Below are 17,892 nucleotides of genomic sequence, written 5' to 3'. Positions count from 1 at the left end.
GTGGTTTAAGGTTGGATATAACAGAGGACAACTTACCACAAACCACAAATCAACTGATCGTTCAACCTTAAATATATAGGAATTTGAGCGACAGGTGAGAAAATGGCAATTCATTGCTGATAATTGCTGTGCTTATTCTGATAATAATTTATGGTGATTGTACAGTGAGGATATTTGCCTGCTTGGTAACATCACCATCCCATTCACAACATGTGTTTTTATCATTTATATCTATCATAATATCACTTTCTCTTTTAAAGTGGCAGTGACTTTCAGTAAACATCTTTGTCTTCTTTTGCACTAATTTTCCATCTGAGCAGTGTTGACCAACTTGTCTGTCTACTACAGTGCTGCCTCATATTTCAGAGGATCCAAATCTACCTGGCAACCAGCCTTAATGGTCACTCTCGTGCTCTCATGATACTCCAGACAGAACAAACACTTGACAGAGCACTCCACAACAAGTGCTTGTTTTTCCAGTGGACTGCACATGTAGGCACAAACATGGACCAATATCATTTTCTGAACACCTTTGCCAGAAATATGTAACAAACTATAAAAAAACATATACAAGAGCATTCTTCGGAAAATATTTGAATCTTTTGTCCTTCAATTCCCCCCACAAAATGTGAAATGTGAATATTTTGTTCAGCTGTTTTCTTCATCCCCAATCATACAGTGTACTGATGGCAAAAATAAAGGGAATGTCATTGTGTGTTTTATTTAAAATATTTTCAAGCTTCCACGTTCTTTGAACAATCCCAGTATATTGGGGGGAGTATGTTGCATTGTTCCAAGTACAGTGTCTTTATATCGGTGTCAGTATCTTATTATACGAAGGAATTAAATGCCTCTTGGATCAATGTCTTACAATACAACAATAAAACAACAGTACAGTTGTTTGTAACTGTACTGTTGGACTGCTGGCTTACAGCTGCCAAGGGTCCACAGGTTTTAGACTGGTGGCCTTACAATGAACCCTCTGTAAAGCCCAACAGGTGCAACAGGGTGCAGTACCACCCGCAAGCTCAAGGCAGCAAAACCCTGCAACACAACACAGACGAGCGTAAGCTGTAGTTCCAATATTTACTTTCACTTTACATTAGCACAAGTGTAAATAAAGAGAGCAGCTTAGTTGTGTTGTTTATTCCGTCTTAAAACTGCCCCCCCCACATTTTAATGAAAGCCTAGAACCAAATGAAAATGAAGTCTCTATTGTAGCTGTGTTGGTCTGTATGTGTAGCAGACATATGCTGTAGAGGGAACATTGTCTGGATGACTAAAGGGTCAGACCTCACACCCTGATATCTTAAAATAAACCAGCAAGAGCCAGGGACGGAGACATATTATAATAATGGGGAGGGGGAAAAACAGTTCACTATTTAATCGACTTTGACATTGGCATTAACCTCTGTGGTGACTCTGACATTGCAGCGATTTCATTTTTACTTTTCATTTTGTTGCCTTTGAGAATTACCTTAAATAGTGCTGTTTTTGTACTGCTGCCATAACAATAATACCTCAGTGAAGTGGAAAACACACTGGCGAGACACAAACAGAGAAAGTAACAAAACCAGAATAGAGTGCAACGTGTGGGCAGACTAATGAAGGGGCAAAACAGAGCAGGACAGCCTGTTCTCAGCGCCTAATGGCAGCTGGCCATGAAAAGCCAACGGACTGTGTCTGCAACGTTGACAGAGAAACAGAGCAAAGTTTCCTAAAAACAAGCTGTGAAGGGAAAACAGGGAGTCAGGAGGACACTGCATGCGGAGCTGTTTATGTAACACACTAGATATATACTACATACTTCTGTTACCTGAAATCTTTCATGTTGCATAAATCAACTTGTGAAAAAAATTCCAGCCAACACATGAACGAGTAACTATAAATGCTGCAACGCAACAAATAGCAGAGAACAGAGTTCACCAGTCAACGGTGACAACAACAATGAACAAACAAACTTCAAAAGGCGGAAGAAATGACATGTCGAGATTTTTATTTTCTACATTCACCGGTCCTTTTAGTGGTGAACCACAACTTCAGTACATGAACACTTGGCCTTTGAGAGTGATGTTGCACCATATAAAAAGTGACCAAAACATGTCTACTAGTTCACAAATCATGAAATATTATTAACTAAAATGAGAGAATTACATAACAATATTCAAATTCTAAAACAATAAGCCATTACTAAAAGCTTAAAACTAGGCTGAATAGAGAGGTGTATGAAAGTATAACTGGTGTGTCGCGGGGAAATGGAATATTTGAAATTGGTTTTACAGATATGTCAATAAAGCTTGCATATGGCATCATCTGAGTTATTCCTGTGTCTGCTAAACTGAACTCGGTGTGTGTATCAACCTATGAAATACAGATGACATGCTTTACTAATCTGAGCATGAGAACTAGGCTTACAGCAAGTCATATGAGAGAAAGCTGAAGTTATCTGCAGTGCAACATTTAGCATTTCACACAAGCCAAACACAAACCCTCTGAAGTGCAGCAAGTCACTTAAATATACAACACACACGCCATTATAAAACACTTAGGGTGATGTTACCAAATTACCTTCAATATGCATGAGAGCACCTGTGTAACTCTAGACACTTTCTCCTGGGAACACTGAAAATGTTGGAAAAATGTGTTTCAGTTCCTGCTGTGATTGACTTAACACATCCGTTTCAGCACAGGAAAATTATTGTGGAGGTCAAGGTTAACTTGGCAGTTGTTGCAATTAAAATGCAAATATTCAGATTTGAGCTGCACAAATCAACTTTAAATATGCAGTGATACTTTGTTTTAACAATTCCACTTCTCATTTTCAGAATTCACAATAATTCAACTTTGAAAATGATCTTAGCTTACATGGGTTCACGGATAAGGCACAAGGTAGGTAGTTTACTTACAATCAGAGTCCTCTAACAAAAGGATCACAATTTGTTTAAATTACAATTGAACGAGCTAACAGATTTTACATTGAAGTGATCAAAGCAAAAATCTTTTCAGGCCTCATTAATTCACAGCACACGTAACTGATACAACTTATTATGTTTCTGAAATGTTCCACTTGTATCAGAGCTGAACATGAAATGCAGAAGTCGTTTGTGTGAAGCTGTTCTGCAAGTTATAAAGGACTGAAATGCAAACAGGAGGAACAGACTTTGCTCCCTTTGTCTTTAGGCATTGAACATGTTCCCATTCTGATTAACTTGAGTGACTGGGCTTTGTCAAGGCACTGATACACATTTAACCTCATGCAAAAACACAATTTTACCCAGTAATTCAATTAACCAAAGAACGTTAGCTGCTGAAATGACGAAATGATACATTTTGAAAGAAAAAAAAATACATAAACACAAACAGCTAGCACACTTGTTTCACAGTGTCTCCACGTTATTAAAGCTAAATAACTGAAAAATGGGTGTAATGAGCGAGGCAACACGAGATTAATACTTGACTTGTTCCATTACCATTAGCAGCCTGTAATCATCGTATAATGGAATTAAATGTGGTGAGCTTTTGTTGGGTTAAATTGCCTGGAGGCTGGCAGTAATAGTACAGCCCAGTTATTTCACTGCATTTATCTGATTCTTGACACCAACAATGAGCAATTTTCTCCTCCTAGGTTTCTCTCTTGGGTGAGAAAAGAATCCAGATTCCACGTACACAAGTCCAGGTCCAGCAACATGCTGAGAGGAAATGGTTCCTTCTTTCACTTACAGTACAAATTTATCCACTTCTTCCAGCATGGACCCTCTTCCTCTTAATTGTACTATTCATTTACTCAGACTACTCTATAGTGTCCTCAACTTCGTCCCTTAGTCTATCATCATTGAGTCCTCTCATACTTGCCCAATTTCTTTGGATCCTTGCTGGGCATGCACCAGTCGTCAGCCTCTGTTGTGGTCTGGTAATGCCGTAGGGCTGACTTGTTGAAAACAGGAAGTCTCTCCACTGACTCTGAGGACAAGGCCTGGTGATACAGGACAGAATGGAACTTATTAGTCTGGACCCGTGAATGAGAGTCACGTCCAGGCTGTTTCTCGTTGGGCTACAAAGTTCCATCTGTGCCTGATTAAAACTTTTCTAACATGGAACACGTGGTGAGTTGTAACTTGCATCAAGACTCACATCAGTTGTGCATCTGTATTACATAATTACTCTACATCTGCCACCACTCAGTCAATCAAGTATGTGTCGTTGACTGTACATGTCTATGTGAACTTTGCATCAACTTGGCTTTCAGTTATGTTTGACATTGTGTGTGGAGATTGTTCTGTTCTCACCTTCAAGTATATGACAGCTGAGGTACCGTAGCCCTCCATAGAGTACAGCTGCAGATCTCCCTGGAAATACTTGGCATACAGGCGGGAGATGGGCAGGCCATAACCAAAACCAGCCTGACAGAAAAATAACAGGTTTACAATATCTTTACAGATTAGGTTGTCTGAGCCAGTTGTTAAAACATCACAACATAAAGAACATAAAGTGGATACTGTAGAGGGCTTGCTTTGTAATAAGATCTTAAATTTATCTTGTGGTTACAGTTTAATCCAGTGAAATGTTGCTGACTGATTTCCTCTTTGAAATAAGATAATCTGCAATCATGCTCAGTCGTGTGGGCCTCTGTTTAGAGCAAGGAGAAATACATCCCAGCGCAAAACAGCACAGCGAGATTTTTACTGAGCTGCATCTCATGTTTAAAAGCTTGCAGTCTTGTAGCATATTGTGTTCTGACTGAGACAATCATCGACAATGATGACTGAAAAATGTGCAAGAGTGACCAAGTGCAACAGGTTTTGTCTCACCAGAGGTGCATTGCGAGAGTTGTCGACATGGACAGGACTGGGAGCTGTGGAGTACATGTAGCTGAAGAGACGTTCAATCTTCCTCAGAGGGACTCCTCCTCCTCTGTCAGACATCTGAAAATAAGGAGGACAAGAATTCTCTTACTGCTCTGCCTGCAGTCTCACATCTGGTGAACTTGTCCCCCCAGAACCTAAGCAATTTGATGCTTTGCGTATCAAGTCATCACAGTTGGTTTTATTGACAGTATATACTAAGGTAATAAGGTCCACATGGACCTGCATACAGTATAACTGATGGCACAAGATGTATTTGTGTACTGAATGGCACTATATGTACGACTTTGTTAATACAGACTTAGAACAATAGTGTGCACAATATTGTCCTTAATGGTGTGTCTTAACTATCAGTGTCCTCATCTACCTTGATGGTCAGGTCCTCAGTGCCCAGAGAAACTCGCACTTTGATCAGGGGCAATGTTGGACTCGTCTCATGGGTCTCTACTGTAGCTCTCATGGCGTTCTGACAGAGAACATGGATTACAAAATAAGTGAGCAGACACATTGTGAAAAGTAGCATAGGTCTGCTTTTCAGGTTTGTTGGTTACTGTACCTTGAAGAGCTCGAACAGCATGTGGTAAAGATGGGATGGCACATAGACAATGTGGAGGGACTGGCCAGGGTTTTTGGCTGTGAATCATTTCATATTATTGATCATAAGAAAAAAAAAAAGATTACGTTTATATATTAATATGTTAAAACAAACCTTTTATACAACCAGGTGTTTTACAATGTTGGCTACATTGAGAAAAAAACAAGACATGACAAAATCATTCATCATTTGATTATCTAGACCTTATCTGCCAAGAACATGCTGGCCAGGTATGAACACTTTATATCTAAAGCACTGGTATGTCTCCTGACTGATATACAGCATATTGCAACAGAAATAAGTAATGTATCTAGTAAAGAACATATTTTAACATTAACTGCCACATTTAAAAAATGAGTTTTCTACTTATGTAGGTATAACATTTAAGTACATAGATTAGTTTCTCATGTAGTGTGCAATTGCAGCTGCAGTAAAAGCCTAAGAAAATCCCAAGCCTATTTCTGTCTTGGTTGTGACTTTCTCTGTAGGTATTAACTGTATGGGTCACACTGAGGAATGTCTAATGCTGATACTGGCTCATGGCAGGCCCAAATGACAGGAAACAGACATGGAGGTTCTCTGTTAAACCAACAAAGGTTCCGTTGAAATTCATCTTTAGAGTAGAAACAAGAAACATCCTAAAATGTGCACACACAGATAAGAAATATCTGCAAATAGAAACATAATGGATGTTTTATAAGACTTACAATTGACCTCTGTGATCTCCATATCAGGGGAGGTCAAGTAATACTGCTCACACAGCATCTTTGAAGTCTCATAGGCATCTACAAAGTGAAACAAAACAATCTGTGGTTACATTTCAGTGTGAGAAATGAATGACAACTTATGCTGAATGGGAATTTGAGTGAACCAGTTTACACAACATTCACAGGTGGGTCTACAATAGCTACATCCATAATGATAACATCATCTCCCAGTGTATATTTACTCTATAAATATTAGCTGACTGTAAAAGTTCAAAGAGTCATGAATCCGTACAGACAGAGGGTGCTGGAAAGCAGATAATACATCCAGTGTGGGTGTGTGTATGTATGTGTGTGTGTATGTGTGTTAAAGGTAAAGAAGATCATTCATTACCTTTTACTACCTCCACAACGTCACAGCTGGGGTCAATGCTGCCAATATGTTTGGGATGGGCTGGGTTCACGCTGCCGTTGAAGATTAATGCTAGAGGGCAGAACAACAAACACTGTGTGTGATTCAAAAAAACAAAGCTGCATCGGCATGACAGTCACTTTTCAGATGTATTACTCAATCAGAACAACAGAGGTGCTGCAGAGTAGGTGTTGACTGTGTGGTACTTTTGTACAGCAGTCCAATCTTTAACATGACTGAGATCACTTCTTGGTGCTTAATCAGATTTTTAAAAACATGCCGTGACAGAGCCCCTTCTTCTTGCTGTCAAGAATTTTCAGCATACTGAGTGTAAATCAATGACGTGAGCTGTGAGTGATAGCAACTGTGTTGATTAACTCACAGTCAATCACATAGTGCTATACTGACTGTGCTGGTTCATGAGCATGCGTGTGGAGATGCGGCTCATGTAGAAGCGGTCCAAGAAGTACTGAACGTTCTGGTTGGTGACGGGGTCCACGCCGAAGGCCTCCTTGTACTCCACCACACCCTGAGCCATGGTGGGCACCACATTGTTGTGCCGGTTCCGGACGTTTACCAAAGTCTGTGTGAAGCTGAGAGCAAAGGCGGTGATGATGAATGTGTTGGTATGTGAGGGTAGGTACAACAGAATATGTGCACGTCAGCATAAACATGCCTGCTAAACATAGCATAGCATAACATGTTGTACATACATATATAACAGGGCCATAAGATCATTCTCCAATAAACATATCAACCCATCTGCGGATATAGGTAACAATAACAAAGTTTGCAGTGTCAGGTTGAAAATGGGAAGTTAACAAGTAATTACAGGATTGTTGGATTAGTATTGACAGTTTCTGAATAATCAACAAAGTGGATTGCTAACAGCAACAAAACAACAATAAATACGTTCTTACAGTGTATATAAGCATTGCATGCTGGAAAGAGTAAATGACTTACTTTGACAGGACATCCTTATCATCTGGATTTTTCTCTAAAAAATCTACAAGCTCCAACAAACTTTGTGAATACCTGGAGGACATAAAGAAATACAGAAAATTCTCATCTCTGTTTTTTTTTTTTGTTTTTTTTGTTTTTTACAAAATGAGCTCCAATATGATTAAAAAAACATCTATGGTGATTTCATTTACATGAAACTCCAAAACTACTCTGAGTGGTCAGCATCGAACTTTATTTATTTAGACAACTAGAGCAACTGAATAATTAAACATAGAGCATGTTCACATGATTAACAACACTGTCCCTCCTTTAGTTTACTGTAGCTTGTTCCATCACAGACTTTTTATCTAGGCCAGTGGACGAAGAAGACTTGAGTGCTGAGCTCACTGAGTCACACTCTCTCTTGCACTGTCTCGCTGTGGAAAAACTGGGTGAAAGGTGAACGGCAGGGTGGCTATGCTTTCTACGTGCCAGGTTTGTCCCTCAACCGACCTTCAGCTCTTGATTTTGTATTAAGTGCCGCCATGCAAACAGATGTACATCTTATAACAGACTACTTTGCAACATTGGTTTTTGCAAGGTTGCCATGAAACACCGAGATGTCACCTCTCTCCCCTCGTAAACAACATTAACAAAATGATTGATCAACTCTTTTGCAGGAAATGCAAAGAGCTCTGCAGCAGGGGGAAGAGAAAGTCACGGTGCAGGAGGGAGGCTACGTGGCCAAATATAGACACTACTGTGGCGCTTATGAAAACAGTGGGAGTGGGGTAATGACCTCTGTTGTCATATCTTCACGTGACTTGTACACCAAACATAATCAACATGCTAGGGCATGCAGTCTGCAATGTAATACTGTGTTTTAACATGGTTGTACTGGGAAGTGGCAGCTGAGGTGGAAAAACAAACTCCAAGTAGTGAAAGTACACAGAAACAGGACCTCTGTTTTGGCTTTAGAGAAAAGCCTGCACCTATTCTTTGCTGTTTACAGTAGAAGCTGGAGGTAAAAAAAAAAAGGGGAGTAAAGTTGAATCCAATATCCAACATTCACTGGTGTAAACTCTATCCCATTCTACAAACACACTCCTGTACTTAGGTGCACCATCAATGTTTATAGCGTTTCACTCTTTAGATATTGCACTTAGTGAACCTTGAATTGGGTGTGTACATGCAGGGTCACATATGCTGGTTCAGCTCTACCTGTGTGTGTTATAAAGACCTATTACATAAACATAATACAGACATTAAACAGGGACAGGGAGGCTTGTTGGTACATCGGCTAGGGCTGAACAATTTATCAAAATATTATTGAAATCACAATAACCAAATAGCACGAGCTGCAATTTCTCGATAAATGTAACAACATACCATTATAAATGAAGCATTGTGGTGGTACAGAGATGCCCAAGTCTACAAATCAGATCCTCCAGACATAAAGGAACGTTCCCTTACATAATTTTTATATTTTTTTCAGTGAAAATGAAATGAAAAAATGACCATTTACACTAAAATTGTAAATCATTATAATCACAATATTGTCACATTAATGTCAATGTCTACGTCATGTTCATTTCAATATGGTTTTTTTGCATATTGTTAAGTCCTAGCATAAGCCTTATCTAATTCAAAGAAAGATCATAAAACACGTTCACAGATCTGTGGCATCTAGCTATCTTATGAGTCCACACAGGACAGGTGGGTGAGGGAGGAAGGGATTTCATGCATCTTTAAACAGAACAGAGTGACCTCATACAACCTCAGACAACCTCAACAGCAATGCTTTCATCCAATCAAATAAGCATGTGACAAGCGCTAAGTTCTCCAAAACTAACACTAGCACAAACTAACACTGCTGCAGAAAGGTGAAGGAAGAGATGTTGGAAAACTAAAATTTCATTAATCCCAGAGATTAGTAACAATGATTGTGGTACAACAGATTATATAGAAAGAGACGTTTGTTCAGTCTGAAGATCCTACCAGCTGGTGAGGAGCTTAAGGGATGGAGTGCTGAGGAGTTTGTCAGGGAGGAAATCAATTTCCTTCATGATGTTGGCCAGTCTGACAGGAAGCTCCTGACGCAGGAACACAAATGATGTCTTCTCACATGCATTGGCCGAGCCTGCGGTCACATGAGGGACAGAGTCAGGAAAAAAAGAAATGACTGAGTAAGCATCCAACTTCGACCCCATCCTGTAAATCCTCAGAAACAGCAACCTGTCCCAAGCATTGACATTTGAAGGAAATCTGTCAGGAATCATTTGTCTTTCTTTACATGAATCTATTACGCAAATGATATGGAAAACCATTAAGAAAATATCAGCATTTTTTCTGTTTTTTTGCTGATCTTGTTTGTCATTGCAGGATTCAGTCACCCAAACCAAAAGTGGTCATTTTAGATTTTATGTATAGTAAGAGACACAATCAAACATCTGAGAATCAGATCAGCATATGTCTGCATGTGTATTTTTCTGGTGTTAGCAGCAGTAGTCTATCAATGACCAGAATAGTGCGAAGTCAGCTGTCACCACACACAAAGAGAATGGGAATGTGAATTGTGCAACAGCAATGTGAGTGTGGGAAAAACACTTCGTAACATGCACTGTCCGACAAAAATCAATGCTACTCGTAACGCTTACCAAAGTCAATGAATTGCTTCATAGACAAGGGAGAAGGGGAAAACTTGGAAAACCTCTCCACTTGTTTCGGTATCCCAGCTACGGAGCCGTTTTTCAGCAAAAACTGAGCGAACTTCATTTTTCCTGCCCTTCATAGACCCCAAACTGTCAGTGTGTTAGGGACAAACTGTGCTTTCTTTCTCCAGCACGCTCCAGTTTGACGACTTTTGGCTAGCAAGGCTAAAGCTCGGCGTCGTACAAGAATCCCTCCGTTAAATTAACATCTTTAAGGAGGCTGGCTATAACTTCCCCATCACTGTTTTTCTCAGGCAGCTCCCCCGCATCTTGATGAGTGTCCTCCTTCGAAGGCAGTTTACTACACGGAACGTTGTGTGTTGTCTCGGACGAGGCGGAGAGAAGAGATTGACATCAAAATCAACCAATGAGCGGCAAGATGACGTCGAATCCCTCTCTCAAATGTTGGATCCAGACAGTGTTGTGAAATCGCAGAATATTTTATTACAGCATCCCCTACCGACGAGCTATCCGAAATACTTGTTTATTTTACATATTTGAACGCTTACCGAAATTAGACTTGTCCGTATGTCTAATAACTGCACGGGTCTTCATTACAGACACACCGGAACCAGCCGTTGTAACGAACTTAACTGACTTCACTGGCAGCTGCTTCATTTTCTAGTTAAATGTTAATGCGCCGCAGAGTTAAACTCACTAAACTTTCGGCCATGAGTTACAGCATGTTTGCAAGGCTGGAAACACAACAGACGGGCTCTTAACGCTTCAGTCTCCTCATGAAAAGTATCAACATTTGTTTATTTGTTAGTTTATTTGTTAGCACTTCTACAACTGCCCACAAGATGGCGGCGTTGCAAAACCCATGAGTCGATGACACTGCGTGTGTCAAAGGAGGTGGGATTTTGTCTCCTCCTTCTCTACATCATCCCACTCCGCCTAGGGATGTATCGGCGTGCAGTGCACCTGTTTTATGTTGTATTCGGGTCATCGACCGCTGAAATGCTGTGTTTTAATCAGTGTCATCAATAGCCACACGAAAAGGTTGAAAAGACCTATTCGGTGGTAGCCGAACGGCCTCGACTCAGTGTGATTCAGGTGGAGGATGTGCTGATTTCCTTCGGGGTGCAGCAGTGAGACAGCATCTTTACCGGGTGACACATCATTATCAATACGAGTGGACAAGGTATGAGTGAAACAATAACAGTACATTATACGGTTATTTGGCATAAAAATATTCCCCCTTTTTTGCCAGCTGACGTTACTCGTTATCAAATTCACTAGCTGTAATATTTATGGTAAGGCCCTAAACGCATTGCCAGAAGTAAATGCTGTTAAAATTTTGATTAGCTAACGTTAGCTGCGAATGCATTTATTTCCTGCTAACCTTAGCCATTTAAAGGGACTATATCAATGTAACTTGTGATCTGTTATGAGGATACTGTGTATGTGTCACTTTTCTTAATGTTGGAAGACATAATGGCCTTTGGTTATTTTCTCATATTTGTTCCAAATAGCTTTGGTAGACGCTTTTAAACCTTCAGGGTCAAGTCCTTTCGATTCATTTGCTGTGTCTGACAGATGTGACACTGGTCTAATATCCAGCAAGTCAGGGTGCACACTGCTATAAATAGGTAGCCCACCTTTCTGTAGCAACTCAGGCATAATGAGCCTGATACAAGATCCCAATCATAAGGCTACATTAAGTCTGTTTTCATTCTACTTAAGCTTAGTTATCTTCTTAATTGTCTAGTGGCAATACAAGTGTTGCGCTTTTGAACTGTTCCTATAAAATGGTAATGAAATTAGAGTATTGTCATAAACATGGTGAGTTATTTGATAACCATGTTGATTTGACTATGGAACCAATCAGAAGAAGTGGTGGCCTATATATGGCCAACATACACAGAACTAGTTCCTCTGGAATAACCAAAAGTGTCAAACGAATGTGGAAATCCTTTTCCGCTCACTGTGACCTAGTATTGACAGCTGTTTTGCCAATATCAAGTCCTTATTGATTGATGAGCCTGCAAGGTTATGGATCTACTGTATATGGCTGTATAACTCAGTGAGTTTTCTGAAGAATCACTTAGGCTCATTGGATGAACTGATACTCCACCATACTGTATCATGTCAAAATGAGACCAGAGCACATTGTGACAGTGTCGTACTAGCTCATTCCTGTTTGATCCTCTTACTTGAAGCCCCCCCCCATACAACACCATGTCGGACAAAAGTGACCTAAAAGCAGAGCTTGAGCGCAAGAAGCAGCGCCTCGCCCAAATCAGGGAGGAAAAAAAGAGAAAGGAGGAGGAGAGGAAGAAGAAAGAGGTAAGGAAAAAAGTGAGTAAATTCACACTACTGGCACTCATACTGTATCACTCTCTAGTTTGTATTGTTTGTGTGTTCACTTGCTCCTTGTCAGGCCGTGACACTTAAAAGACTGAGGTGTGTGTCTATGCGTGCATACAAACATCTATGTGTGTGCAGAAGGTTGGTGTTGGAATTTTTAATCAAACTGTGCATGCACACGTGCATGTTTTAACTGTAACTCATGATGGGTGAGCTGCGAACCTGTTCTTTAATTCATGATGTGTAAGCTGACATTCCTCTATGTGTCCTGTGCAGACAGAGAGCCAACAGAAGGCAGAGGTGACCCCAGAGGATTCAGACTTAGACCGTAAGCGCAGAGAGACCGAGGCCCTCTTACAGAGTATTGGCATATCACCGGAGCCTCCTCTAGGTACATAATACTTTTATACCATAAACAATAAATCAGTCCTTCTCTTGTGATTGTGATGGAAAAGGTTTTGTAAATTTTTACTAAAGTAAAAATTACCCATATAGGTCTAAAATTACAGCATTAATTACAGCCAAAAACATATGAGAAACGGTTTAATGGTCAGCCTATACTTCATAATCATATAGCAGACCTAAGATGCATGCAGTAACCTATGGTACATGTAATTTGGTGAAAATTATCTGTCCAATCCTGCCTTACTGATAAGGAAATGATCAAAAACTAAAGCATGTTATCATCTGTGTTGCCATAACTCTGCATTATATAGTACCTGTGTTTTTATTTTATTTCATTCATTTATTTATAAAAGTAGTAGTTTTGTCACATATAATATTTTATCAGGTTTCATCACATTACACTGTCTTTTTTATCCTAAGTTGATTCCATGATTTGTTGCACACATTGTGGTTGGACTGTGCTGAACATTACTTTACTTTGATGTGTATTTTTTTATAACAACTTCCTTTTATCATCTTTTTCTGTTCCACTGTGTACCTTGAATGTATTATTATTACTTACAATAAGGTATTTGGACATAAATAGCATTTTACTCAGAAATTTGCTGTTCAAAAATGTCTTCCCTTTTACTTGTGCACAAATCACCAGCAAACTTTTGGAAGCACTGTTCTCTAGTGGTCTGAAATTGTAACAACACCCTTAACACCTCAGAACTGGGTCACTGCTTTGCCTGTTATTAGATGAAGTTATTTATAATGCATCTTTAAATACAGCTGAATACAGATTACTAGTACATACAAAATCAACAATGCATTTGATACCCTGCCCTTCCTCTCTTTTCTTTTAAACATTTATTATATTTGTCCATCACTCATTTTACTTTATTGCTTCTCATCCCAATTTTTCGTTGAGCAGTCCATTCTTTGCAGCCTTTAATGTTAGATTCATGTTACTTTCATTATTTAGTCCCGACCCCTGTGTCCCCCTCCAAATCAGTGAGCACACCCAGTGAGACAGGGAGCCAGGACTCAGCTGATGGCGGGGCAGCAGGCAGGTAGGCCAAAATCACACACTTCATACCAGAGTTCAGTGTCTTTCTTGTTGGATGGGTTTCATTCATCTCTTTGTGATAACTTTGAAAAAAGAAGTCATTTTTTAAGTATTAGCCCCTTTTCTGAGGTTTGGGTTAAGAAAAAATATTTTTAAATTCCAAAGCTGGGTAAAATGTCTCAATAATTTCTCACATTCTTATATTAGACAAAACTAAATGTTAGATGCTCATGTAAATGAGACAAGACACTAGGAAACTGTACTAGAAGGCACTGCACACGCTCACATACCAGGCATGTTCTTTGAGAGTTTAATAATAATCAGTATGAGGAAGCACAGTCTTTAACTTGAAGGCAAAATGTGGCCTAAATAAGATAATTGTCCTTTTTGACACACATTCTGTCTCTTTTCTTGTCAATTGCACAACAGGTTTAGGTAAGAATAAGTGTCACTATTGGTGAGGTTGTGGTGCCTTGTTAGGTTCTGAATGTGGTATCTGTCATTTGTCATGACATCCTGTGTTTTGATGACCACTGTACAGCTCGTTGCTTCTCATAACTAGCTAGCAAAATTAAGTTAGATATTGAGGTAAGTTTCAGATGGAGATGTTTTTGCAAAGGAGATGTTAGTTTGGAAATACTGAGAGATTCACATAGGTAAAGCAGCCCTTGTGAAGCAGTTAATGGAATATGTTTGGAATATAGAGCCTAAGGGGCATGAACCATACATTTGCAGGTAAGCAGCTGATTTGAGCACAAGTGACAAAATGTAAGGTTGTCACCTTGTGTCACTGTTCTGTAGGGTGCATTCACAGTTCTTACAACACACTCATAACACACCAGACCGGTGCATAAACCAATTATCTTTAAGGTCTGCCCTTGGCTGCTTTGGAGAATTAAACCTGCCGTTGAGAAGGGAGTGGTCATCAAGCGCTTTCCATTTGCTTTTTAATGGTAGCGGACTGTATGGTCAATGTGTGAGGGACGCCCTCAGGGGTCATTAGTGATGTGTTGTTCTGGTATGGCCAGGGGTGGAATTGGGGATGAACAAAGTTCCTAGCAGAAATCAATTCTCTTATATAATACTTTTTGTTTCTTTTGAGCTTGTACCAGATTTGTACAAATTGGTGGGTTAGTTCCAATAAATGGAATGAAAGAGTTTTTTCCCCCAAATCCACCCTGGATGATGGCATGCCATTTTGAGCTTCTCCATTTGTGGCTGTGTATGTGTGTGTCCCTTCTTAGGTCAGGTTTCTCTAAAAACAAGTCCCAAGCACAGAGCACAAGGTAAGCATTTTCATGTCAAACCCAGGAACCCCCCCCTCTACTTTTCTTTAGCAGAGGTTATCCTCATGTGAACACAGAGAGGCACCAAATCGTTGTCAGTGGTCTTACCAATTTGTTCTCATCATTATTTATAAGATCCAAACAGTGCAGTGCCTCTCTTACCTTCATTCCTCCACTCTCCTCTGGTGACTTCCTGTCTGAAGCTGTGCTGTCTCCCTTAATACCAGCCTAAAAGATTGCTGCTTGCATGAGTTGAGCCACAAAAGTCATTTCAGCCTTCACAGAGTTGACAATCAGCTGCTTAAAGTGTCATCGCTGTTACTGTAAAACAGACAGTCTGTCAGGCTAAAGAGATGCTTTGCCACTCTCACCTGGTCCTATGTGGCACCAGCTGAAGGCCTAATGGTCGTGTTCCTTGGCCGTAAAAGGTATCATCAAAAAGTGTATCGGTGTTGGAAGTGTTATCCTTTCACAGCTGGTAGACTTCATCCAACTCGCCATAAAATTCTTTAGGTTTCAGTTTCTTTTTAAACTCCCTGCAAATAAATAATTCTTCCCTCCCCAATGTAAAACAAGCTAGAGCTGCTGAACAACCACAAATGCACTGAATGAGCTCATGGTTTGTCAAACTCATTGATCACGCATGGCAAGTATATTGTCATGTGTGCTGAGCAAGCTAAATCTTTATATACTGATTTATTTTGATTTTAATATGCTGAATGTAAATATGTCCAGTGTGTGTTTAGTGTATGTTGTTCTGTGGGTATGAAATGTAAATCATGTTGCTGAATACATTGTTCATGATTTTCATGTATTATTTGGCACAGTTTTGCATATGAAATATCAGGACACAGAATGTCACACAAATCTAATCCAACATGCATAAATGACTGATGTGACTTAAGTAAACATAATGCTAAAATCAGATACTGATTAAAAAATGAATATAAACATTTCAGCAGAGCCCATTTACAAAAGTCACCAGGTCATCTTATAGCTTTTCCATTGACAAGAATCAAACTATTTTCAACTAGATTCCTGGCACAAGACCAAGAACTCTATCACAAAAGATGAGCAGAGATCTTTAAATAAATAGAGGACATTGATGTATAATGAAATATAATGTCTCCCTAATGTATAGCCCTCCCACGCTATATCCACTTAGCTAAACATTTTTCCATTAACAGTGCCATCTTTGCATGAAATTCGATGGGAATTTCCGTGTTAAGCTGTTCTCTAGATAAGTGGTGTGTGGGTGAGTGTGAGTGTGTGTGCGCATACATGTGGTAATATGTGTTGTGGTAATATGTGCCAATCATACATGTGTGCCAGTGTTTGTGTATTTGTTACAATGTGTCTGTTTGTAAACATGCATGTCCTCTCTTGCCCCGCCCCCTGTTGGTGACATCAGGACTCTGCAGTGGGACACAGACCCCTCTGTGCTGCAGCTGCAGGCTGATTCTGAGCTCGGGTACATTTTCCTCCTGTCCTCTTGTTCACTGTCTGACAAAAAAAGAAATAAAGATCAATAGAAAGAAAGCCACTTTATGTGGCACTGCATGGCATGTGCAAAAGATGCTTGATTTTAATTTAATAGTACATTTTAAGGATAAATGTACATGTGAATAGAACCACTTTAATAACGCAATCCTCTGATAGCTGAGCTAGTTGTTACAACAGACTGATCTGATCTGACACTGATCTCTCTACACTATTTATTTCTGTAAACTTTGGACAAATGGACATATGTTTTAATCTAAAAAGGACAATTTGGGTTTAAGCACAATATAACCATGCTAATGATAACATCTTGTTTCTGTTACCCAGGCGGAGGATGCAGAGGCTGGGGGCCTCTAAGATCACACAGGTAGACTTCCTTCCCAAAGAGGTGGTCTCTTACAGCAAAGAGACACAGACGCTCACCGCCCACCTGTCTGAAGGTGAATATTTGTGTGTGTGTGTGTGTGTGCGCGTGTGCATGAGGGACTTTCAAGAGTATTCTCTTGACATTCCTTATCATCCATAATTTTTAGAATAAAACAATCTAAGATTCAAACGGTTTTTAGGATCTATGGGGGCACCAAAGGTTACAGGAGGCAACATATGGTTTCACATTGCAATGATTGTTGTCGTTGTGTGGTTGAATCTGATACTCCTTCGGTTAGCTAGTTCACGGCCTGTAAACCTGGAACGATTTAAAGATCTTACAAAGAGAGAGAGAGAGAGAGAGAGGGCAAGGCGTGGAGAAGCTGACAAGTGTCTCCCTGTCAGTTTTTGTGTCTTCAATCACAGAACATCATGCTTTTGACTCCTGGTCATAAGTGGAAACAGGCTGACAGATGAAAGTCACCCTGACGACTTTTGATGGATGTTTGAGAACCGCTGTATGTTGGCGTGTGATGTATCCGCACAGAAGTATATAGCTGTGTGTATGCGTTTTCAAGTTTCAATTTTGCATGTATTAGTTAGCGTTATGTATAGCTGTAGAACCTTCAGACTGTAACATCTACAGAAGAGATGTAGTTATAAAATGTTAAAAAAAATTTTAACAGAAAAAGCTGCTATTCACTCCATTATGATTTATGCTGGGGACGAGAAAAAATGTGTATGCTTG

The 17,892-nt window shown here is 39.8% G+C and overlaps 2 protein-coding genes across 10 annotated transcripts in view; one reads left to right on the top strand and one right to left on the bottom strand.

Moving 5' to 3' along the window:
• Positions 1-1,975: 1,975 nt before the first annotated feature.
• Positions 1,976-10,532, bottom strand: pdk4 (pyruvate dehydrogenase kinase 4). Its single transcript, XM_022747553.1, has 11 exons — positions 10,173-10,532; positions 9,514-9,655; positions 7,537-7,608; positions 6,982-7,166; positions 6,556-6,645; positions 6,165-6,242; positions 5,419-5,495; positions 5,230-5,328; positions 4,809-4,922; positions 4,287-4,400; positions 1,976-3,973 (listed from the first exon to the last, which is right to left on the bottom strand). Exons 1-11 carry the CDS (start codon positions 10,288-10,290, stop codon positions 3,830-3,832), a joined length of 1,233 nt encoding a protein of 410 aa, XP_022603274.1. The 5' UTR covers positions 10,291-10,532; the 3' UTR covers positions 1,976-3,829.
• Positions 10,533-11,118: 586 nt separating this feature from the next.
• dync1i1 (dynein cytoplasmic 1 intermediate chain 1) overlaps positions 11,119-17,892 on the top strand; it is a 66,259-nt gene continuing 59,485 nt past the window's right edge. For 2 of the 9 annotated variants that reach the window (XM_022747544.1, XM_022747543.1), the window contains exons 1-7: positions 11,119-11,370; positions 12,390-12,515; positions 12,813-12,927; positions 13,858-13,996; positions 15,237-15,278; positions 16,690-16,749; positions 17,106-17,218. In XM_022747544.1, coding sequence (XP_022603265.1) covers positions 12,408-12,515; positions 12,813-12,927; positions 13,858-13,996; positions 15,237-15,278; positions 16,690-16,749; positions 17,106-17,218 — 577 coding nt within the window. In that variant the 5' untranslated portion in view covers positions 11,119-11,370; positions 12,390-12,407. Of the gene's footprint in view, positions 11,371-12,389; positions 12,528-12,812; positions 12,928-13,857; positions 13,997-14,421; positions 14,428-15,236; positions 15,279-16,689; positions 16,750-17,105; positions 17,219-17,892 lie in introns of all 9 variants that reach the window. The other 7 variants (XM_022747550.1, XM_022747547.1, XM_022747548.1 and 4 more) reach the window with 7 other exon arrangements.

This window comes from Seriola dumerili, unplaced genomic scaffold (assembly GCF_002260705.1).
Source record: "Seriola dumerili isolate Sdu_G_001 unplaced genomic scaffold, Sdu_1.0 BDQW01000110.1, whole genome shotgun sequence".
Lineage (NCBI taxonomy): Eukaryota > Metazoa > Chordata > Actinopteri > Carangiformes > Carangidae > Seriola > Seriola dumerili.
Note: the sequence above shows the minus strand (reverse complement) of the source record. Positions and strands in the feature narration are given on the sequence as shown.

Bases quoted from the DNA above. Each gene is read 5' to 3' on its own strand.
- pdk4 (XM_022747553.1), bottom strand. From the start codon at position 10,290: ATGAAGTTCGCTCAGTTTTTGCTGAAAAACGGCTCCGTAGCTGGGATA. The intron at 7,167-7,536 runs GTAAGTCATTTA...CTTTGCTCTCAG, and splicing joins GATAAGGATGTCCTGTCAAA to CTTCACACAGACTTTGGTAA. The intron at 6,243-6,555 runs GTAATGAATGAT...TTCACTTTGTAG, and splicing joins CGTTGTGGAGGTAGTAAAAG to ATGCCTATGAGACTTCAAAG.